We start from the raw sequence: 23852 nt of genomic DNA, 5'->3' as shown, positions 1-23852 counted from the left end.
GGTTAGTAGCCTGGACACCATTTGTGTAGTCCCATATACATCTTTCTGTGTACAGGGCTTGTTACTTTACCTAGACTAGGCCAAATTTATTATGATTTTGATGACTCCAGAACTTTGCAGTACACACTAATACTTACCTTTTCTTTCACAATGCAATCGGATGACCAGAACTCAACTTTTTCTTGAACATTCCTATGCCAATCATTGAACTGAATTCTCTCCATGTAAACATGTAAGCAGTCCTCTGTAGCTAATGAGTATCTTTGTTCACTGCTCCTGTGTGAGCAAACACATACACTCCATATGATGCATATATGAGACTAGCATCCTAATATCTTGAGCCCTTGTGCTTCTCTGTGTAATAAGTGGCTGGTTATTTTTGATGAGCTTTTTGATTTGCCTGTAGGAGGAGCAAGAGGAGATAAGTCTCTCTGTGTAATAAGTGGCTGGTTATTTTTGATGAGCTTTTTGATTTGCCTGTAGGAGGAGCAAGAGGAGATAAGTCTCTCTGTGTAATAAGTGGCTGGTTATTTTTGATGAGCTTTTTGATTTGCCTGTAGGAGGAGCAAGAGGAGATAAGTCTCTCTGTGTAATAAGTGGCTGGTTATTTTTGATGAGCTTTTTGATTTGCCTGTAGGAGGAGCAAGAGGAGATAAGTCTCTCTGTGTAATAAGTGGCTGGTTATTTTTGATGAGCTTTTTGATTTGCCTGTAGGAGGAGCAAGAGGAGATAAGTCTCTCTGTGTAATAAGTGGCTGGTTATTTTTGATGAGCTTTTTGATTTGCCTGTAGGAGGAGCAAGAGGAGATAAGTCTCTCTGTGTAATAAGTGGCTGGTTATTTTTGATGAGCTTTTTGATTTGCCTGTAGGAGGAGCAAGAGGAGATAAGTCTCTCTGTGTAATAAGTGGCTGGTTATTTTTGATGAGCTTTTTGATTTGCCTGTAGGAGGAGCAAGAGGAGATAAGTCTCTCTGTGTAATAAGTGGCTGGTTATTTTTGATGAGCTTTTTGATTTGTCTGTAGGAGGAGCAAGAGGAGATAAGGAGTACAAAGAGACCCAGACCAAGGGAGAGGGTGATCCTTCTGATGATCCCGACTCAATGACATCATCTACCACATCTACCACATCAGCTACCACACCTACAACAGGCCCCACCACACCAGGAGGGGCTCCTAATGGTGGAGTGGTCAAGATCTTCCCCGGGAAACCAAGTCAACATGGCAAGACAGAAAGGAAACTCAAAGATAGGGTAGGTTTCACAATTTGGTTACTGTTCCATGTTTTGCAACAAACAGTGTAATAGATGCTGCTTGTAAGTGTCGGCTTGCATGGTGATGTAGATATACAGTAGGTTTACGGGTGCACCTCTCTCTCTCTCTCTCACACATGGTGCACCCGTAAACCTACTGTATAAAACAGTATAATGTTTGTCTTTGTGAGTTTTTATGCCTCCGTTACGAAGTAGCCGGAGGCATTATGTTTTCGGGTTGTCCGTCCGTCCGTACGTCCGTACGTACGTCTGTACGTACGTACGTCCCGTTCTCGTGATCGCGTTATCTGAAGAACTGGTTGATGGATTCCTGCCAAACTTTGGTCATGTATGTATCTTGTAGAGCCGATGAACTGATTAGATTTTGGGGTTACGAGGTCAAAGGTCAAAGGTCACAGGGCTCATTATGTATGCAAAACGAGCTCGTGATCGCGTTATCTGAAGAACTGGTTGATGGATTCCTGCCAAACTTTGGTCATGTATGTATCTTGTAGAGCCGATGAACTGATTAGATTTTGGGGTCACGAGGTCAAAGGTCAAAGGTCACAGGGCTCATTATGTATGCAAAACGAGCTCGTGATCGCATTATCTGAAGAACCGATTGATGGATTGCTGCCAAACTTAGGTCATGTATGTTACTTGCAAAGCCAAAAAACTGATTAGATTTTGAGGTCACGAGGTCAAAGGTCAAAGGCCACAGGGCTCATTATGTATGCAAAACGAGCTTGTGATCGCGTTATCTGAAGAACCGATTGATGGATTGCTGCCAAACTTAGGTCATGTATGTTACTTGCAGAGCCGATGAACTGATTAGATGTAGGGGTCACAAGGTCAAAGTTCAAAGATCACAGGGCACATTATGTATGCAAAAACAGCTCGTGATCGCGTTATCTCAAGAACCGATTGATGGATTCCTGCCAACTTAGGTCATGTATGTTTCTTGCAGAGCCAATGAACTGAGTAGATTCTTGGTTCATAAGGTCAAAGGTCATGGGCTCATTATGTATGCAAAAATAGCTTGTAATCACAATATTCTGAAAACCTGTTAATGGATTACAATTGAACTTGAATTTGAAAAATTTCTTCTGTTTTGGTTTGTAAAATTGCTCTATGACGGAGGCATCATTTTCGACTGCGCGCAGTCGAAGTTCCATCTAGTTTCTGTAATGAAAGGGTTCGAGATCATTGACGACAAAATAGTGCATCCGGAGTCAGAAGTTCTGAAGTAGAGTCTGTACTTTATTGTGTTCTCATTGTTAAACAGCCTCTGTAACAATAATAACCCAAATTGAACAAAATATTTAAATCGTGGTAAGCTTACATAAATGGAACAATGATATTGATTCCAACAGAACAAATAATTATTCATTGACTTTGTTTTGTAATATGATTATGCAACTAAATCTCAATCATCAACTCATTTATTATTATACAAAATAAATTACACTGATTATTTTCTTCTTCTGTCCAATATCATTCTTCTTCTTCTTTTGTTCGTCTTCTTCCTCCTTCTCTTCTACTTTTTCTCTTTATCTCCTTTTTATATAAAAATAAGTTAAGGAGATCAAATAATAATAAGAATTTTAAAGTTAAATATTAGTTTTAACAATTTACTCATTCAAGTTCAGTTCATTAATTTGATGTCATTTAATATGAATGATTTTATATATTGAATTTTACATTTGTAAAACATTGCCCAATTTGGCCTTGTAGGCCCGATGCATTGTTGTTCTTTTATTCTCAATAAAACCATGATCAATTCAATTCAATTCAATCATGAACTACCATATTGTACAAATTATAGTATTGATTCATTCACATATATAATCATAAAGCAACATAACATAGTAAATTCAACTCACCGGCCAATACTTGCCATAATGCTAAACAATAGCAACCAAGTGCTTCCATAGTACCATATCAACAGCTCGTACAATTACAGCATGCAGCCCTAGAAATAAGATCAAATGGCATATCTTACTAAAAACCAATGACTTACATAAAGGGAATCCTCTTCTTTTTTTTTTACTCAAGGGGGACGTGGTTGAGGGGAAAAAAAAAAACCTTTTTTTTTTAGTGCTCACTATCACCCCTGATAGAGGGGAAACAATTTGTCATTGACTGAAGAAGCAGGGGGGGGGGGCATCTTTGCACCACATAATTCCTATTTAACTTACAATATAAATTCCAATTTACAACAGTAACATGTTGCAATCGAGCTGAACTCTTTAAATCAAATTAATGTTTTTTTTCTTCTGATGACTGTTAACTTTTGAGTCACCTAGTCTGATTATATCACATGTAGGTTCAATGGAACATCAGGTGATTGTAATGAAAATAATAAGTTATGCTTGGAAATAATTAGGCATGTAAGTCAAAATATCAAAGTTTCCAGTCTTTTCAATGATTTTTACCACAGTTTTTAATTAATATGAATCACCCATGATTATTTGTCTACATCTAAACCCCAATAGGGAAAAGCCTTTGATCATCCACACTCTATTATGATTTTCATTGTTATTGTATCATCATTTTTTTGTTTTTCTGTTGTTTTTTGTTTTGTTTTGTTTTTTATCCACTGCTTGTTTTTAAATTTGTTTACATGTCTTTCAGTAACAGAATAAGTTGAAAAACCAAATGATAATTTATACTTTTAGGGAACTTATTTTACAAGGCCCTTTGGCCTTATTTTAGTTCCCCTTTTCTCATTTTCGACTAGTAAATTTGGTATCTTTGATACTGTTTAACTTGTATGATTGCATGTAATTTTTTATATAGTGTATATTGTTGTAATGATCTTTTGTTTTTATGGATATGGAAATAAATTAACAAATGAATGAAATGATTTTGCTTGTGTTGCAGGATTCCTGGAAGTCGGTAGCCAATGCCATCACCAGTGCCCGTAAGTTCAAATGGTTGAGACAGCGTATGACAGGGTCAGCTTCCCAGACAGCTCTCATGACAGAGATCATTGAGTTTGCTATACACTCAGAGAATGTCAATGTGGAGAAACTCAGGAGGGCGCTGTACTGTCAGGTAATGCACTCAATGTCCCTTGATTATTTATTGTTAATCATGAAACTTAAAGTTAATACAAAGTTTTGGGAAATTTTGAAAATGGCCGGATAGCGATTCTTAAAAATGTTGATATATTTGGATGCACCTGGGGATGTAATGTAAGCACTAGAAAAATTAGCCCCTGAAACACCTCTGCTTTAAAAAAAAAATTAAATATAAAAATTTACCGGTGCTCCTGGTAAATTTTGATAAATTTCAAATAGCTTATACGGCCATCTGATGGTAGCTGCGACCATGAAAATCTCAGAATATGTAGTTGTGATAATAATAATAATAATAATATCGAATATTTAGGAGCTCTAAAAACGGTAAGTACCATAGCGCTTACAAATACAAATATATGAAAAGAGGACAAAAAAGTACAGTACAGGAAGTATATCACATAGATCAAGAAACATTGTTTTAAGGCTAAATTGATATCTTGACCTTGAGAGTGTGCCATACAAAGACTTTATTATCAAAAATTTCATCACTTAAGACTCGATTTCAACCATGGCAACGATCACTGAATATTGTAGGATCGCATATGCTTCAAATATGTTCATTTGAACCAAAAATCATGACTCCTACCAAAACTTTGTAATACCTTTAAGATCATGCGACTTTATCAGCCTACCTTCCTTCCCATATGCTTCTGCTTCCTAATTTTTGATTTCTTCTGTTATATAAACCTGTCATCCAGATCCTATTGAAATAATATAGTAGTTGTCTGTAGTTACATTGATTTACCATAATTTACACAGAATATGATAGTCTTGATACAAAAAATGTACCACATTTTTGTTTTGCACATCACAGATAATTCCTGTATGTTCTGTAACAAGTAGAAAGAAGGCACAACAATTGGTATAAATATGGTTTATTGGTTAACATGACTCGACAGAATTAATGATGAATATACATGTAATATTATTTTGTGCAAAATGCTTCTTGTTTAAAGGTAAAGACCAGTATTGGCAACGCCCCAATTTCAAAAAATGAAATGGAAGCTCTCATTACCAATCATGTGAAAGAATATGTTTTGACTAATACATGATGATAAAAAATTTGCCGGGAAACCGCCTACTAATTCATATATTTGGTAAACTTATTTCTCTCATGGTCTGGTGAGAGAGATAGGGTAGTCCCATATACATCTTTCTGTGTATAGTGCTTGTAACTTTACGAAGAATGGGCCAAATTTCTTATCATTTTGATGATTCCAGAACCTTGCAGATGCTAGATGCTAGATGATCAACCTTTTCTGATCGATTCCACAACGTTTCTTTCACAATGCAATCGCATGACCATTACTGGTCTTTACCTTTAAAGTAAATACAAAGTTTTGGGAAATTTTGAAAATTGGGTGGATAGTGATTCTTTACAATTTTGATATATTTGGATGCCCCTGTGGATGTATTATAAGCACTAGAAAATCTAGCCCCTAAACTACTACTGCTTTCGAGAAAAATTGAATATAAAAATTTACGGGTGCTCCCAGTAAATTTTGATAAATTTCAAATAGCGCCTACGGCCATACAATGGTAGCTGCGACCATGATAATCTCAGAATATGTAGTTGTGATATATAATTTCCGAACGGGAACAACTAATCGGTAGATTTTAGTCAAGAAACATTGTTTTATACTTCAATTTATATCTTGACCTTGAGAGGGAGCTATACAACTTACAGAGTTTATTATTTACAATTTCATAACTTTAAACTTGATTTCAACCGCGACAAGGATCACTGAATATTGTAGGACCGCATGTGCGTCCAATATGTTCATTTGAACCAAATTCATGACCCCATACCAAAACTGTGTATTATCTTTAATGAACTTCTCAAATTTGTTCTTGCTATGCTTGCCTGTGTATGTGACTGTGATTTGTGATTCCTTTGTAACTGGTTTTATTTCAGTTGGAGAGAGCTGAATGTAGACTGGAAGGTTCTGAGGCCATGATAGCTCAGCTCAAGAAGCAAGACTTGATCCCTTCAGTACGTTATGCTATGCTGTGTGGCTGGCAAGGTCTACTAGAACCTGATAAAGATCCCAAGTAAGATATAGTCTATTAAGTTTATCTTTGCACTACTTTCTAGCATGACCTCATGATATATAAAATATTTTGATTTGAATGATTACAGGGATGCCAGTTTTCAGGCAATAGCCTGAATTCAGGCCCTGACGAGTTATTTTCGGACCATAGTTTAAGCTTTTTTGTGTACAAAATTGCTAATTCTAGGTGATTTTCAGGCCCTCTGATCAATTTTAACTGGCATCCCTGTGATTAGTAACATCCATCATATTACTTCTTTGAATAGTCTTGGGAAGTCATATAATTATATAGTGCAAGCCTATTTGTATTACCCTTTTTCTATAGTCTTGAGTCTTGTGTGATGTTGGAAAGTATTCACTTGGTGGACATTAACAAGGAAAGACAACTAATTACCTTGATTTCCATTTTTTTGTTGCATAACAGTGTATTTTAAATGAAGCCTAACATACAAGTGTTATGACAATTTTGTTAATGCTTTTTAAATTTCAAAGTATTATTACAGTTGCATGTTTGTAAGTGCTTTGGTCTCTGGTAAAACCTTGACTCAAGTTAGCATCTTCTGTAAGAAAGTCTTCCAAAGCAGTAATATAAGGTTATAGCATTCACAGAATTTATGAAGAGCTAAGCTGAGTAAACTTTGGGTTCCTATATCTTAACAGTCTCTATTTAGACAGCCTATGACATTTAAAATATTAAAAATGTTAGTCTTGAATTTCATTTTTGAATCTTTTTTTCTTTCTTTTCTCTACAGCACCTCCGGTAACTGCTTGAGCAATGTTCACCTGATCCCTCCCTACGATCGCATCGTCCTCCAGACCTCGTTCGCCAAGCTGAACCGCTGGTCCATCGACCACCTGCGCACCCTGATCTTAGAGACCCAGGAAGCCCTGGATGCCCATGCTACCAAACCCATGGCAGCAGCTCAAGGTGGTCTAGGGACACCCCTAGGGAGTGAGGATGAAAGGTCTTCAATCACGTTAGGAACCCTTCCTCAAGCTCGCTTTGTCCTTGCCATGCTAGGTCTCCTGACGGCTGAGCAACCTGCTAGTGGTCTCAGTCTCCTGCTTAACTCTGGATTGCTCGCTCTACTACAGTCATTACTCAGACTAGCTGGTAAGCTACTTCTTTCATTTTTATTTCCAATCCAATCCAATCCAAAAGATATTTGATATAGCGCCTTTTTGTTGCAGTAACAAAGCGCATAGTTTATACTTGATTGTTGTTGTTTGAAGCACTCACAATTTGAATGAGAATGCAATTGTATTATTTGGCTGTAAGAAGCATCTAAGAAGGAAACTTCTTTATCTTTCAGTACAACAGCTCTGTAAAATAAAACTTTTTTTTCCCCCGGAATATAGAAATGACACTCGAACCTAGAATTGTATGTTTTCTAAGCTGCAATTATTAAGCGACTTACATTTTATACAAGATAGTGTATACATGTAATTTAGGCTGCTGGTTGTCTATGAATATTTTCAGGTTTTAATCCTGTTTTAGTTCTAATTGTATTTTGATGATTGATCCCTAGTTACTGATGATTCCATATTGATGTGATAAGTGACTCTTGCAATCTATCTCCTCTTGTCTCTATTCTTATTTCAGTCCTTCTTCTTTCATATGATTTCAGTAGAAATATGTTACTTTATGCTATTTAATTCCAATTTCTTTCTAATTTGTGTTTCCATATGTTGCAATAAGCTATATTGATTATATTGATTTAATTTCAAATTCAATATATCATGCTATGTTATATTAAATTTGTTTGTAAACTTTTGTAATTTGCCTATTGCCGTGATGAAAGTTTTATTTGAAATAAACCAGTTTGAATTGCATTCTCTCCAAGGTCCTAAGAAAGGGAGACTAGAGCAGGAGGAGAGCCCAGCACCCAACACAGTGTTTGAGGAGACAAGGAGTCGTCCTCAGCCAGCACCTGTTCCTACCAGTGGACCTGAGCTAGCAGCTCTGATGAAGATTGGTACCAGGGTAGTCAGAGGACAGGACTGGAAGTGGGGTGATCAGGTCAGTTGTGGAAACAACTCCAGGGGAGTGTTTCACAAAGATCATAAGTCGAACTTAACTCTAAGTTGGACTTAAACATTATGAAGAGCCGTTTGTAGCCTTAAAATAAAATATATTCAAAAGCAAAAAATCAAATATTATAGATTTTTTTGTAAATTCCACATCAAGAACATGAATCTCCTTGATAATAGAAAATATAAATGATTTGAATCAACATTTTATGCCTTTTAAAATAACTTTTACAAAATATGTCAAAGATTCTAATGGCTTTCCATAGTTGTTAAGTCCATCGTAGAGATAAGTTCAACTTAGGATCTTTGTGAAACACCCCCCAGTTGATATTAATGATAATATTTAATCCTTGTATTGTACATACATGTATCACATGATGGTATAATGTCTATATGCATTTCAGAAGAGCTTTGGTATTATTACTCTGGCTTTGGCTCTGGCAACTGTTAGATGTGCACAGTACATTTCAAAGGCAATTTTGACTATTATCATCTTTCTCAAAAGAATGAAATCAGTAAATACTGTATTTACAATAATAACAATTTGCTAGAGGATATTGTATAGAACTCACCCATTTTAATTGTTTAAATTTCAAAACACAATTCTAGCTCCTTTAACATTTGAAAATACATGACTCGCAAACTATTGATGAAATAATTTCTATTAATTGCACATGTGTAGGTTTGGTGACACTTTCAAGGAGCATGGGCACTGTGGTTTTAGTCATTTTAGAGACATATTCATTTGAATTATGTCCTACCCATATGTGTTTTGTAGGATGGACCACCCCCTAGTGAAGGTCGAGTGATCGGAGAGCTTGGGGAGGATGGTTGGATACGAGTCCAGTGGGATACCGGTAGTACTAACTCCTATAGAATGGGTAAAGAAGGAAAGTATGATCTGAAGCTAGCCGGTCCTCCTCCTATGATGGAACTTACTGAAGATGAGAAAGACTGTATCCTCGATCCAGGTAGGTCTTGTAATGCATTGCATGGGATGTTTACCAGGGCCTTGTATAACAAAGAGATAGGAAATTGCAAACTTGCGATTGATTGGAGGACTTGCGAGATGGGGCCAGGATGTACATGTGTCATCAAACACTTCTAAAAATACCTATGTCCTTCACAATCTCATGGATCTTTTAATCTAAAATGAATTTTACGATCTTTGTCTCTTTCAAAAGTGAGTTACATGTTTAATTTACTATTTCGTTTTATCTTCTGATCTAGCCCATGACAGATTTATAATGTCTTGGAAATCTTCAACTAAACAATTTCCACATGATTATTTTCAATCATGTTGCATGTATCTCGGCATGACCTTGTGGTCAGTAGTCATTACTCTGAACTAGTTTCAAGTTCTCTGTATGTCAACACCTTAATGCGATGACTCCTCAACTCATCATCCAGCTCATTTGGAGAGCCTCTAGACAGAATTTGTATATTCTTTTAGGTTATCCTCAGGCATTGGCTAGCTGGTTCTAAATATCATTATGTTTATATTATATCATTTGTCAACCTTGTGATGTTTTGTTTGTTATCATCTTGCCTGGAAATAAAATAAATAAATAAATATATAAATCAATCAATCTCCTATTGTTGTTGTTTATTAGCTGAGAGTAAACTGTTAGTGGAGTGCAGGATGCCCACCGATCTGATCCGCCATTGCTGTATCTGTCTACTCCGCCTGCTGTCACTCAGCTGTGGTGTCCATGCTGATAGTGTCCAGAGAGATGCTACCAGGGTGCTATGTGGTCAGCTACAGTCACTGGTCAGTGTAGGAACCACTGCTGCCACACCAACTAATGGTCAGTTACTTTCATTTGAAACCAACTTCCATAGCTTATCACTATGAATATGACTGACAAAGAAAGCGGACAAAATATACAGTTCCTCAGGTAGACAAAGGAACATCCCTTCACTTTTATTATGTAAAAATGTGTAGAACAGGTGTCATATGCATATTCACCTTTTTACATAATGGCAGTGAAGGGATGTTCCTTTGTCTACCTGAGGAACTGTATATTTTGTCCGCTTTCTTTGTCAGTCATGTTCATAGTATATGCTTTGTATATGTCCAGTAATGGCAAGCGTTCCTATGATATGCTTCATACACTGTAGTATTCATCTACAGTCCGATCCTGTTTTATAAGATACAATTTTTATTAGAGTCCCTTTAAGCAAAAATGTGCCAAGAGTTGCAAAGTGTAAGAAAGACAGACATTTCTCTCTCATGAAACCAAGTATTATTTAAACCCATTCAAGAATCGCTTTCTGTCGACTCTATTGCAAAATATCAGAGAAAATGAATTTAGGGCTTGCAAATCTATGCAAATTTGTCATGTTTCCGTATATCTTTAACAATATTTATAGTTTATATTTTCAAATTGTGAGGAAACACTTGCATTTGAGTCATGAAATTTTCCTACATTTCTATGACTGTGGACCTTGTCTTATTTCAGGAGAGCAACCGTTGGCCAGCATCCTAGCTCATCAGCAGTACAAGGAATGGTGTAGTCTAGGATTCGTTAAGAGCATCTCATCATGTTCAGGTCTATCTGTAGCTCTCAGTACTCCTGCATGGATTGATCTACTATTCAGTCTACTCAAAGCAGACCAAGTACAACCACTCAACATTACTACACAGGTAGGTGCATGTACCTGCTCAATAGTGATACCCTTGAAGCTGCAAAGCATTTGGGATGAGCATTATGATAATGATGGCAACATTGTGATGGGCATTAATTGTAGTTAGTAATTTGATATATCTTACCAAATTACACAATGCATTAAAAAATAGTCAGTATAAATCTCAAGAAACATGAAAAGAATCTCATATTTGGGGAATTGAATTGTCCTGTTCTTCTTCAGAAACAGTGGAATGTCTTTTTTCTCCCTCAGAATCAGTTCATTTCAAATGTACACTGTAGCAGACAAGGCAATATTTACATTGTAAGTACAACATAGTGAACAGCACAATTTACAAGCATTGAATTTGTATTTCATTATGAGATACCCTGTATGACATGTCCTCTTTCAGATCCTAGCCCTACGTCTCCTGCAGACTGTGCTACCAGCCTGGTCCGAGAGTGAAGCTCAAGATAGAACAGAAGATCTGGTCTCAAGACTGTTTCGTGTCCTAGGAACCTGTATGCTGACATGCTGCTCTGATACACCATCATCTATCTATGGTAGGCATTGTGAAACCTCTACGTAAAGACCACTTAAAACAAAAAAGCGGTCTATATAGTCTGGTGGTCTTTAAGTACAGGGGGGGGGGGGGGCATTTCACAAAACTTGTCATCAGTGACAAATGACAGTTTTTGTTATAAGCTACTGAAATCCTTGCTTCTGATTGGTTATCAGCAGATTTGTTACTGATTTTGTCATTTGTCATTGAAAAAAGGCTTTGTGAAACGGGCCCCAGGTCCCTTTAGTACCTTTTTCAATGAGAACATTTACAAGGAAAACAAAACATGTAGTCTTTATAGATGGGAGCTCTGTATTGATGGATGCTAAAGCAGGTTGACTGCATTTAAGTTATCTTGGGTATAATATTGCCATGTCAACAATTAGTGTTTTAAATTGTACTATTCATACAGAAGTATTCTACTAGGTGGTATAATGTAGAAATGAAAGAAATAATACTAATGTTGATCATGTTAGAAAAGAAAAGGGATCTTTTCAGAGCATGCTGAATGCCATAAACTTAAGAAATAGAGTTTTGATGTCAGATGTACAAAATGTCCTTGAAGGGATCGAGCTTCATATTCATATGTCATATTCTTGAACATCATGTACGTGAATCTTCCCATTCACTTACTGTTAACGCTGTTATTTTCGCATAAAAAGTCTTGCTTATATCGTGAGTTCTAAAATTCGCGCTTGCCAATCTTAGCGTGAAATCCAAAAAAAATTAATGTACCGCGACTATTTCTTTAATTATTACTTTAACAGTATTCCTTCATACATTTGACTTATTATTATTATCTTTATTCCACTAGAGTTTGGCAAGAAACCGAAGGCAGGTTGCAAGGCGAAGGTCTCCCTGACTGCACCCTTCGCCAGTACAGTAGCTGAAGAGATCGTTCTGCTACTGAGGAAGCTTCATATGCTACCAGCCTGGAATCTATTCATCAACAAGTACATCAATCAGAGACTATGTAAAGTGGTTTCCATGGTTACGGATGAAGCAGGTCCTCAGGTAAAAACTCCAGTTAATTCACAATTTTATTGATTGATGCTAGTGATTTTTTTGTTAACAAATAACAAGTTACATAATGACTGAGTCAAGCTGACTTCACCATGCACTGCAATTGTTTCATTTCAACTGGATTCAAGTAATGAAGGTGTTGTTTTATAGACAAGACCATGCTGAAAAAAGAAGAAGAAAAAAACTTCCTTATTTGCTCTGAGCAAAAAACATGAATTGAAGATCAGCATTGACATTGATTCTCATTATAACTAAAGGAATTATTTTCTTGATTAATGATTGTATCAACATAAGATTCGTAAATTAAAAGGTTTGTACTTATATTTGCTATAATTGATAATTAATGTTGAAAAAAATTGAGTACTTCTCCACCCATGTGAAGTAAATAGGAACATGATCGGAAGAAAATCCTTGAATGGTTGATAACCTTGATCAGTGGAGCTAGCTAAAATCAGAGTAATAAAAGTATTTGGTGTATTATCCTCTGATAAAAGTATTTTATAGGTAGTGTTTTTTATATCCATTAATGAACTGTAGTGGACTAAAACCGCAAGAGTGCGCCAGAATGGCAGAAGATAGAGTGAAATGGAGAGATGTTGCAATCAACCTCTGAACCGGGAGAAGATATTCGGATCAAATTCAAATTCAAATTCAAATTGTATTGGTTAGAAAGGAAATTTGTTGCGTTTACATGCATTATTCACAGAGACAAATAAATAAAGTGTACATGTGACATGATACGTGATACATACAACATAAAACGAGTATATAGAGAAAATAGACATATAGCACTTTAACATTCTCACTATATAGATATTTTCTTTGAATTTACATTATTGACAATATTTGTTCCTATATCCAGAGAATTATTTAAACAATATTACATTGTAATTAGTATTACTATTATCATTATCAATATTAATATTATTATCATTATTATTTATAGATAGATAGAATGTTTAAAATGATGTTATTTGCTTTCTTGTAGCCCGGAGAGCATGATTCATACCGTGTTCGTCAAGGAGAGGTGATGGCCGTCCTGGCCATGATAGGAGGTGTGGATGACCGACCAAGACTTGGTGGTCAAGTCAGGCATGAGGAGTATGGAGTAGGGACACTGGTCAGCATGGCTGCTAACGGGAGACTGACCGTTCAGTTTGATGGTCAAAGAACCTGGAGGGTTTGCCGCATTTCAACACTGTCTCCAGTGAGTTCAAGAGCCAAGTTCATATTGCTATCATGTATCAGTTACAAGCTCAGGGACCCGTTTCACAAAGCCTTTTTTCAATGACAAATGACAAAAATCAGTGACAAATCTGTTGATAACCAATCAGAAGCGAGAATTTCAGTAGCTTATAACAAAAACTGTCATTTGTCACTGATGACAAGTTTTGTGAAACGCCCCCCCCCCCCCCAGCTGGTAACCTTCCATACCTGTCTGATGCTCTCTCTCTCTCTCTCTCTCTCTCTCTCTTTTCCTCTTTCTTTGACTCTACTCTCCCTCTGTTCATCTGTCTATTTATCTGGATACCTTGAACTCTGTCCATTTCTATTTTCCTTTTCAGTCTCTTGGTGTATTTGTATATATTGTGTGTCCTTCTCAATGTCGTACCTATTTGACTGTAATCATACGATGCCAATATGAAGGGTTATGCTAATCAGGATATTCTTTTTTTGTATGGCATATATTTTGATAGTGAGTACCTATGTACTTCCAAGATCGTTTATAATTAATACATTTTTCTGTTTCATTACAGTGTTGGAATATGCTTTAAGAGCTTGGCAATATCTAAACGAGTTTTTAAAGACATTGTTTATCTTCTTTCCTGTCAGGTTGTATCAATCCCATTCTGTGTTGAGAAGTTAGTCTTGACTCCAGCTGTTCTTGATATGTGGAGTCAGTTGATCAGTCTTGCTGCAAATGGGTTCAGGATTCATCGAGGCTCTATGAGTAGAGATAACAGTGGCAGTACACTCAGCTCAGTGGAACATGGTAAGATCATACAACAATTCAATTTCAGGACTACACACCCTCAAGAAAGATTACCAAGAGTCTTTTTCAGGACTCCTCAATTCTCCCTCTCTCTCACATGGTGCATCCGCAAACCTACTGTATAAATTCAATTTCAGTTTGAATGCTATAAACACTTGCTATTTTCTGGTATTCATCATGGCATATGGAGTAATTTGTTGATGTCTCAATTGTTATCCAATAGGGACATAGCAGGTAGACTAAAGAGAAAAACCTACATTTTTATAAGGCCTCAATTCAAGATTTTAACTATAGATTTCTTAATTTGTGTTTCATGATTGTAGATTGGATGCCTAGGTTGTAATTCTCAGAATTTTATCTAAATTTGACCTTTTACCTCTTCTCTGTAACTAAAGATGGTTGGCACAACCTTTACTAAAAGTACATCTTTTTCTTGTATGACTATCCATCATGTACCTTCATTGCAAATAGACAAATAGAAAAGAGTACAAAATAAGACTAATATGTATTGCAACACTGTATAGAATGAGAGCAGGGGGGTGTGTTCCAAAGTTGAACTCTAAGTTGGACTTAAATATTATGTAGAGCCATTTGTAGCCTTAAAATAAAATATATTCAAAAGCAAAAATTCAGGTATTTTAGACTCTTTATAAATTCCACATCATGAGCATGAAATCTCCTTGATAATAGAAAATATGAATGATTTGAATCAACATTTTATGCCTTTTGAAATAAATTTTACAAAATATTTTCAAAGGTGCTAACGGCTTTCCATAATTATTAAGTCCAACTTAGAGATAAGTTCAACTTAGGATCTTTGTGAAACACCTTCCAGATCAGACATACATTGCTATGCTATCAACTTTGCAAATACTTTGAAATGTGTCCCATCTTTTCTCGTCCCATATTTTGTGTGATCGTCATCTTACTGTTATTATGCATCCATCCAACAGAAGGAATAGACCTCCAGCTTCTTCGCAAGCAGCAGATGCGTCTGGGTCTGCTACAGGCTGCTCGTAAGGTCTTCAGTCGCCAAGACAACCTCCGTCAGCTACTCTCCTTGACGACTGCAGCATGGGACATGACATCGTCTAGCGGTGGAGGTACATCGTCGTCTGAGGAGGGTAGTAGTCCTGATGAGATAGGAGCAGTCGAGAGGTACACACTGCTACAACAGCTCATGTGTGCTGCTACTCAACCATCACCAGTCAAGGCTCTATTCATCAGACAAGAACTCAAAGTAAGTCAAATGCATCAGCAATATGATTTATGTGTCTTTGGTTTGACTCTACTCGTGGTGCTAATGTCCTTTGGCAATGTATTACTCTGTATTTGCTACTCTCCTTGAATGCTTGAGTGTTTTATCATGGTAGCTTTGCAAAAGCCGTTGCTTGAATGTTGCACCTTCAAGAAGAACAGCATTGATTCTGATGAGGCTACCCTGGGTAAACAATACATATTAGTAATAGTAATGTATCAATAATAATTATAATAATAATAATAGTTTGTCCTTATATAGCGCAATTTAGGACCGCAGGCCCTCTCAATGCGCTTTACAGATATACGGATTTACGAATTCAGGCTTACCCGCACACAATGTATGCACATTCCCCACTCCCTGGGTAGCATTCCAGCCAGTCGCCATTTTACATGCTTGAGTATATCATTCCATATTTCACGTAGCAACATTCCATATTTCATATTCCATATTACATTAGATATGAACTAAAACTGAGCCTTGGCTTTTACTCTAAAGTGTTTCAAACTAAACTAGGTCGTTCCATATTTCTGATATCACTTCCACATAAATACCATTCATCTATGTCGAGTTGGACAGCTGTATTATTGATGTTTTATTCTTTCACGTAGGTTTGAAATATAGATTATGATTCAAACTAAAAAAAACTCATTTGCAGGTCCAGATGATAGACCATTATGCTATAGAGCTTCAATATGATTTTTACTCTTTTGCATAAGATGTAGTTTTGGAAGGGATAAAGGAAGGGATTTTTGTTCATATCATTGTACCCTGTGGTAAGCTCACCACTCTCTATGGCAGATCTCACAATCCTTGGAAGGAGACATTAGAGGAAAACATCTGACCTCACTCATGTGAATGCTAATGAAGTGCCATTAAGGATATTACGTGTCCAAACCTACAGCTTAAGAAAAATGGACGTTAAACGGCAAGATGACTTCACATAGTTTGGATTCCTTCCAAGTCTTCCTCTGAGGAACAACTATAGAATTAACAACCCTCCTCTTTATATTCCACCCACCCACCAGTGTGCAGCTCTAGCCCTGACCCAACACTTAGTGAAGGAAGCATTCTGTCCTCTGAACGGATCCGACCAGGAACCCATCATGCTTAAGACTGACTTCACTCCTTCACCTTCAGCCATGGAGACTGTAGGACTCCTTCCTAAGCTGCTTCGTTCACATCGTGCTAAACCTCTGGAGCAACCTCCGTCTCCACTCGTCAATCAGATGATGGACATGGGCTTCCCAAGGAAACATGTAGAGTTCGCTATCAAGGCAATCAGTAAGTGAATATTTTATCTTTTGCTCTTCAAATTGGCAACAGTCCTGTTGTTTTATTTTGTTACACTCCTTTGACAAAATTTAGTCTAACCTTAGATTAAGAAATGATTATGTGGATCGGGATGGTGCTGTTTTGCCTCATAACTTAACAATGAAAACAAAAGCTTGACTGAAAGCCTTTCTCAAGAAATTTTCTGTGTAATACAATGTTGCTGCAAATAGACTTACATACATATAGCACTTAGGATATTCTCTGTTACATAGATTCTGATAATTAACAGTTGATAGTTGATAATACAACTTTAATCTTACTTTGTGTTTCCTGAGAAATTGATGTAACCACTCTCTAACATGTTTTGTGTATCTCATGTAACTCAGCTGGTGTATCTGATGCCCAGCCTGGCCCAGAGGCTGTAGTCAACTGGTTGGTGGATAACCCTAACATCCAGATTCCACCTGATGTGTCAGATGTTGAGAGTAACTCCTCGTATGATAACTGCTCCGACTCGGATCTCAATATCGATGATGAGTTTGAGGACTTGGAAACAGACTATGAACAGGTGAGACTCTTAAGATCTTCAGTAGATTTTCTTTTATGGTTAGAAGTGACACTTCAATTCCAGATTCTACTGATCATTTTACCTTGTTACTCTTAAATTCTCGCAAAGTTTGTTCAATCTAGTTGCTGTTTTGCCTTTAGTGGGCAATTCTGTATATGATACATGTCTGATATGGCCATTGGCTATTGAAACTTTCTGGTATATCTTGATCACATGACATTTTTCTCTACAATTATTTGTAGTCAGTAGAATAGAAAATTTGTACAAATTACACAAAAATCACTGCTATATTTCTTTTTCTCATGCTCTAATTGTCAATGGTGCTCATAAACTTTTTGAGTGCAAGTATAAACCTTAAACACAAACTGACTATTTTCCACAGTTGATATCTCCTGAGACCACCGTCTTCAAGAAGAGGAGTGATTTCTTGAGCAATGATGACTTTGCGATGTACGTGAGAGATCACATACAGGTTGGGATGATGGTCAGATGCTGTAGGACATACGAAGAGGTACAAGAGGGCGACATTGGAAAGGTCGTCAAGGTAGGAAGAGATTTTGCTCTTTTTTTTCTCTGTTTATCAATTCAATTTCAATTCAATTTATTTCGTTTTCACATTCTGATAAAAATCACGATAACAAACATTTACAATACAAAGTCAATTCAAACAAATAACACAACAGAACAGAAATATGGAAATGTGGGTGTAGAAACAAAGGCCAAAGGCCTATCAAAGGCTTGTCCCCAAACTATAAAAATAATTAAATATGAATTAAGTGGAACAACAGGAAGACAGAAAAAACAAGGCAAACATACCGCTTTGCAGACTCAGAGGGTGTATGATTGAATAATATTACATTTATATATTCTTAGGTTGTACTATATTGTACTACATTTGCCCTGTAAAATTATAATATATTATAACGAGTTTGTTGGATATATGTTACTTCTGTACCAAATATATATTTCTGCCAGATGTCCAACTTATTCTTGGAATGGAGAGCAATTCAAGGGCTTTTATTGGATAAGAATAATCAATCGAAAATAGAAATGCCACAGAATCTAACCAATTGAGGGCTGCGACACATACTTGTAAAAATGTTCCTACTAATGTTATGCTTCTTCACAGAATATATTTACTACTCATTCACCTTCTGCACCACCTACTTGTGCAGTTATTTGTACTAACTAGCTCTTTGGGCTCTTCAGTGTTTGACTGTACTATTGAACTGCTTTGATATCCTCTTCAGCTTGATCGTGATGGTCTTCATGATCTGAATGTCCAGGGAGACTGGCATCTGAAAGGAGGAACCTACTGGGTCAGGTACATCCATGTAGAGCTTCTAGGATTCCAACCACAATGTGCTCCAGGATCTAACATCAAGGTCGGTGATCGGGTCAGGGTCAAGAGGTCAGTCTCAGCTCCAAGGTACAAGTGGGGTTCAGTCAACCATCAGAGCATCGGTACTGTCACTGGTGAGTGCTTTTCATTTGTAATCTCTGAGATTAGTGCTAGCTAAGGTTGTTGATTCTTTGTACATGAAATTGGAAAATAAATAAATAAATAAATGAATAAAAACGTTACTTATAAAGCGCTTCCCACTTAAGTCTCTAAGCGCTATAACAAACAAAATAGACTGATAAAGAATTACATATTAAACAAAACAAAAAAGTGCAAAGAAACCTACAAATTACAATACATATGGAAAACACATCAAAGTGAACAGAGTTAGTTAATCATCGAAAGCAATTTTCAATAATTGTATCTTGTGTGACAGTTTTTTACATTTAAAGGTAGTCTGTTCCAAAATGGTGGATTTGGATGCACATCCCCTTGATGGTGGATTCTGAAGACTCATTCCTTTTAAACTAAGAAAATGCAGGATATTTGAACCATCGTACAGTTCAAGGGGTTGGGGTGATGGACAGACTCAGCTTGGGGCTGGAAATCAAATTTCAGGAGAAATGTTGATGGAACATTAGGATAGATATTTCTCCTAGTCTATAAGGTTGAAGTTTCAAATAGAAGCATGTACATGTATGGACATATTAGATTGTAGAATCATATTGCAGAGTGTAAAGGCCATCATTTAGTTTTTAAGACATATACAGATCCATTAGAGAAGGTGTTTATATTTCTAGTTTCATTTCATATGTGAGGTGAATGAATTCCATGTGTTATTTATTGACATATGATTAAAGTAATTCATGTTATCATCATTTATAAACCTGACAGGTTTCAATGCGAATGGGAAGGATGTGACAGTGAACTTTCCTCAGCAACCTCACTGGACTGGTCTGGTATGTGAGATGGAGCTCGTCCTCAGCACTCATCCTGGCATCACGTAAGATTATACACACCTTGGAGTGAGAAGGTTGAAAGAGACAAGGCTTTTGCTCAGTGTGATAAGCACACTGGCAGGTTTTTCTTATATGTTCCAATGTATGGAAGTTTTTCACTTGCATATAGTTGTGTAAATGTATGATACATGATTGATTTATTTTTCATTATGTTGCCAACTTAGAACAAAGATCAATACAGCTCCTCCTTCATTATTGTAATCATGTACATGTAATAATAGAATGTGTAAACTTTGTCATCATCATCGACTTCATGTGACGGCCACAGCCAGGATGAAGTTCACTCTGTTAGAAACAAAAAGCAGAACTTGCCCAGGTCATGCATTATTCACTTTGATGAATGAATTCTGAGCTTCTGCCTGACCTCTAGGTTATTGTGACCTGGGGGGTGTTTCACAAAGATCCTAAGTTGAACTTATCTCTAAGTAGGACTTAAAAGTTATGGAAAGCCGCTAGCATCTATGAAAATATTTCGTAAAAGTTATTTAAAAAGGCATAAAATGTTGATTCAAATCATTCATATGTTCTATTATCAAGGAGATTTCATGTTCTTGATGTGGACTTTATAAAAAGTCTAAAATATTTTACTTTTGCTTTTGAATATACTTAATTTTAAGGCTACAAACGGCTCTCTATAATATTTAAGTCCATCTTACAGTTAAGTTTGACTTGGGATCTTTGTGAAACACCCCCAGGTAGTAAGTTGCTATGTAGAGAGTTTTCATGTAAGGAATCTATTAAATGAATGCTTTCATCGCAGGTGTAACGGATGCACTCAGAGTCCTATTGTTGGCCTACGATTCAAGTGTAAGACGTGTGGAGAGTTTAACTTCTGTGAGAACTGCTTCAGAAACAAACGCAATCATAGACACACCTTTATGAGAATATCAGAACCTGGTGAGTGATTGATGCTATAATAATAATAATAACATGTCTTGTTTACCCAGGGTAGCCTCACCGGTATTAATACTGTTCTTCCTGAGGGCCCTGCAATCATAACCGGGCTTTAGCCGAGCTACCATGAAAAGGCGTTCAAGTATTCAAGGAATTTCTTCCTACTGGTGTTTGTGTTGTATGTATGTAGAACCAGAGAAGAACTTGAATTTGTAGAAATGATTCTTCACCAAAAAGCAAATTAGATAGCAAGTGAAACATGATTTATTTCCCAATTTTCTTATTTCATGCAATGTCATAGGTGATGTTTTCAAGCTGGTCATGTATGACTTGTCCCTAGATTATGGATCAAATAGTTGTCATTTGTATGTTAGTGAAGATAAATAATATCTTTTGGAGAAGACATTCATTTAAATGATATACACCATACCAAGGGGCAAACAGGTGCCTGGAAGGATACTAGAAATGATGGTCGTTGCATTTAACATATGCCCTTATAGTGCTTTTATGTCATGAATATACCCCAATGAAGTACTGTAATAGATGGAATGTAGGCTGTAGGTGTAGGAATGAATCAGACGATGACTGTTGACTTGTATACAACACTAAGAGACTCTGATATGAGCTGCTTTATAAATTCTTATTACTAATTCCTTTCCTGTAGGTCTAACTCCAGTGAATGTAGGTCGACCTGGGCGTAGCGGCAGCAAGAAGGCCCCTCCCGCAGGCTCTCTGATTGAGGAATGGTCTCGCTGTGTGAAGAACCTGACAGTGTCATCCAAGGAAGGTCAAATGTCACGTCTTATTGATGGTAATCCTAACACCTACTGGCAGTCCTCAGGATCACAGGGAAAGGTGAGTTTTATGATCAATGAAAATGGCTTGTCCAACTCCAATCAGCAATAACAATGTATCATTTCACGGTTATTGCTTATCTGATGAAATGTCTGAAAGTAATGAGAATGAATATTGCAACTCAAATATTGCAGTCCATTGTTCCTTTAATGTTGAGATTTGAGCTGAATGTGGTCATCATGCTACACGTTTACAAACACAATCAAGTACTTTATTCTTTCATTGTTAACCATTCACATTTAACATAATAAACTTCAAACTCAAACTCAACTCAAACACTTGTAATTGCTAGCCGAGGTATCATTTGTATATTTTCTCTTCATTTTGACAAAGCATTGGATCCGTCTGGAGATGCACAACGATGTCCTGCTGCATCGTCTGAGGATGGTGGTCGATCCCAATGATAGCTCCTACCAACCATCTCTCATCATCATATCAGGAGGGGATACCATCTCAGGAGTGAGAGAGTTGAAGACCATCAGAGTCAGTCCGTCTGAGTCCATGGTCACCCTGCTTCAAGACTGCACAGAGGTAGGATACATTCAGTGTTCTTCGTTCGTTGTTTGTGTAGTGCATAATTGCAGTGCAATTCTAATCTATGGAATTAAAAAAAGTATTTTTCATGTAAAACAGGATTGTTATCATCCCTTGCACTTATAACATAATTTCCCTAGTTTTAATCTTAAGAGTCGACAGCTGCAACAGTGTAATACTATGGCTGAAGTCAACGCACAGTTTGAGAGAAAGAGAACTTTGTAGACTTATTAACTCAAACTTTTATGACATGAACATGAATATAAATGTACAGCAATGATTTTATATTTTTAAGATGCATTGAAAGATTGCATGGTTTTTCCACACTTGCACTCATACATGTACATCCATTTTCCCATCTCTCACAGTTCCATCGTTTCCTAGAGATTGCAATCAAACAGTGCAAATCAAGTGGCATAGACTGCAAGGTTCACGGTCTCTCAATCATCGGTCGGTCAAGACCTGACGAAGATGACCTTGCCTCGACCTTCGCCTTCATGTCCTCAGACAATGAGGATGACCATGGTACTAACATGATGACCAGGTTATCCTCCAGGCAGCGGTCAGCGGGTGACCATGGCGGCAGCAGAGAGATTCAGACTAAGGTGTTTGTATGGGGTCTGAATGATAAAGACCAGCTTGGAGGACCAAGAGGGTCAAAGGTTAGAATTGGTTTTGTTTCACTTCTTGATTAGCAATTAACCTGTGTGATCACTTTCTAAATTACTTGTTATTGAAATAAAGCTTTTAGAGTTTACTTCCTTAGAACTAATAATGCAGTTCATGTCATGAAATTCATCTCTTTCTCCCTCTTCCCTCTCTCTCTCTCTCTCTCCCTCTTCCCTCTCTCTCTCTCTCTTTCCTCTCTCGCTTTCTCTTTCTCTTTCTCTTTCTCTCTCTCTCTCTCTCTCTCTTTGGATATTGGTCCTAGTCCAGACAGCTGTTAAACAGCACTACAGAGCTTAACATGTATGATAGTTATGTTCAACATATTCTTTCATGCTTTAATGTTGATCTTTTCTCCCTTTAAATTTTTTGTTTTGTTTACACAGATCAAAACACCTGTTCTGAATGAGTTCCTATCTAGCCTGAAGGTTGTGTGCTGTGCAGGTGGATCCAAGAGTCTCTTTGTTGGTAAGAGGAATTGTATCATGATTAATGCAGACCGTGTTATGCATGAAACAATCATTGGTTCTTTGTAGCTAAATGATATTGTGTCAATGAAATTGTCAGTGATTCAAGTCATTGTAAAGGTGGATAGACTTTAAAAGATTTATATGATTATACAGAACTAATTCATCTTTTTGAGTTCATTGGTTGACAGTTATCAAGTTTCCTCAGCATTTTGAAAGTGCTTAATCTTTCCTGAAACAAGAGAAGAAGAATTCAGTTGAACATATTGAGGGTTCAGTGACACAAAGACGTAACTCCATATTTTGCCAAAATGAGTATTTGATATCAATATGTTCAGAAAAATGTGGGCTTCC

The 23852-nt window shown here is 36.8% G+C and overlaps 1 protein-coding gene across 2 annotated transcripts in view; it reads left to right on the top strand.

Annotated features, from left to right (window-relative positions):
- LOC588717 (E3 ubiquitin-protein ligase HERC2) overlaps positions 1–23852 on the top strand; it is an 86778-nt gene that overhangs the window by 30574 nt on the left and 32352 nt on the right. The window contains exons 25-47 of one of the 2 annotated variants that reach the window (XM_030980291.1): positions 1023–1249; positions 4133–4306; positions 6248–6384; positions 7136–7497; positions 8228–8403; positions 9193–9385; positions 10028–10222; positions 10877–11061; positions 11455–11605; positions 12419–12618; positions 13616–13834; positions 14461–14620; positions 15574–15860; positions 16907–17162; positions 17540–17721; positions 18104–18265; positions 18972–19197; positions 19958–20066; positions 20843–20979; positions 21641–21831; positions 22165–22362; positions 22734–23027; positions 23418–23499. In XM_030980291.1, coding sequence (XP_030836151.1) covers positions 1023–1249; positions 4133–4306; positions 6248–6384; positions 7136–7497; positions 8228–8403; positions 9193–9385; positions 10028–10222; positions 10877–11061; positions 11455–11605; positions 12419–12618; positions 13616–13834; positions 14461–14620; positions 15574–15860; positions 16907–17162; positions 17540–17721; positions 18104–18265; positions 18972–19197; positions 19958–20066; positions 20843–20979; positions 21641–21831; positions 22165–22362; positions 22734–23027; positions 23418–23499 — 4503 coding nt within the window. Of the gene's footprint in view, positions 1–1022; positions 1250–4132; positions 4307–6247; positions 6385–7135; positions 7498–8227; positions 8404–9192; positions 9386–10027; positions 10223–10876; positions 11062–11454; positions 11606–12418; positions 12619–13615; positions 13835–14460; positions 14621–15573; positions 15861–16906; positions 17163–17539; positions 17722–18103; positions 18266–18971; positions 19198–19957; positions 20067–20842; positions 20980–21640; positions 21832–22158; positions 22363–22733; positions 23028–23417; positions 23500–23852 lie in introns of both variants that reach the window. The other variant, XM_030980290.1, reaches the window with a different exon arrangement.

This window comes from Strongylocentrotus purpuratus, unplaced genomic scaffold (assembly GCF_000002235.5).
Source record: "Strongylocentrotus purpuratus isolate Spur 01 unplaced genomic scaffold, Spur_5.0 spur5_scaffold_11, whole genome shotgun sequence".
Lineage (NCBI taxonomy): Eukaryota > Metazoa > Echinodermata > Echinoidea > Camarodonta > Strongylocentrotidae > Strongylocentrotus > Strongylocentrotus purpuratus.
The sequence above is the reverse complement of the archived record's forward strand: the minus strand, read 5'-3'. Positions and strand labels throughout refer to the sequence as shown.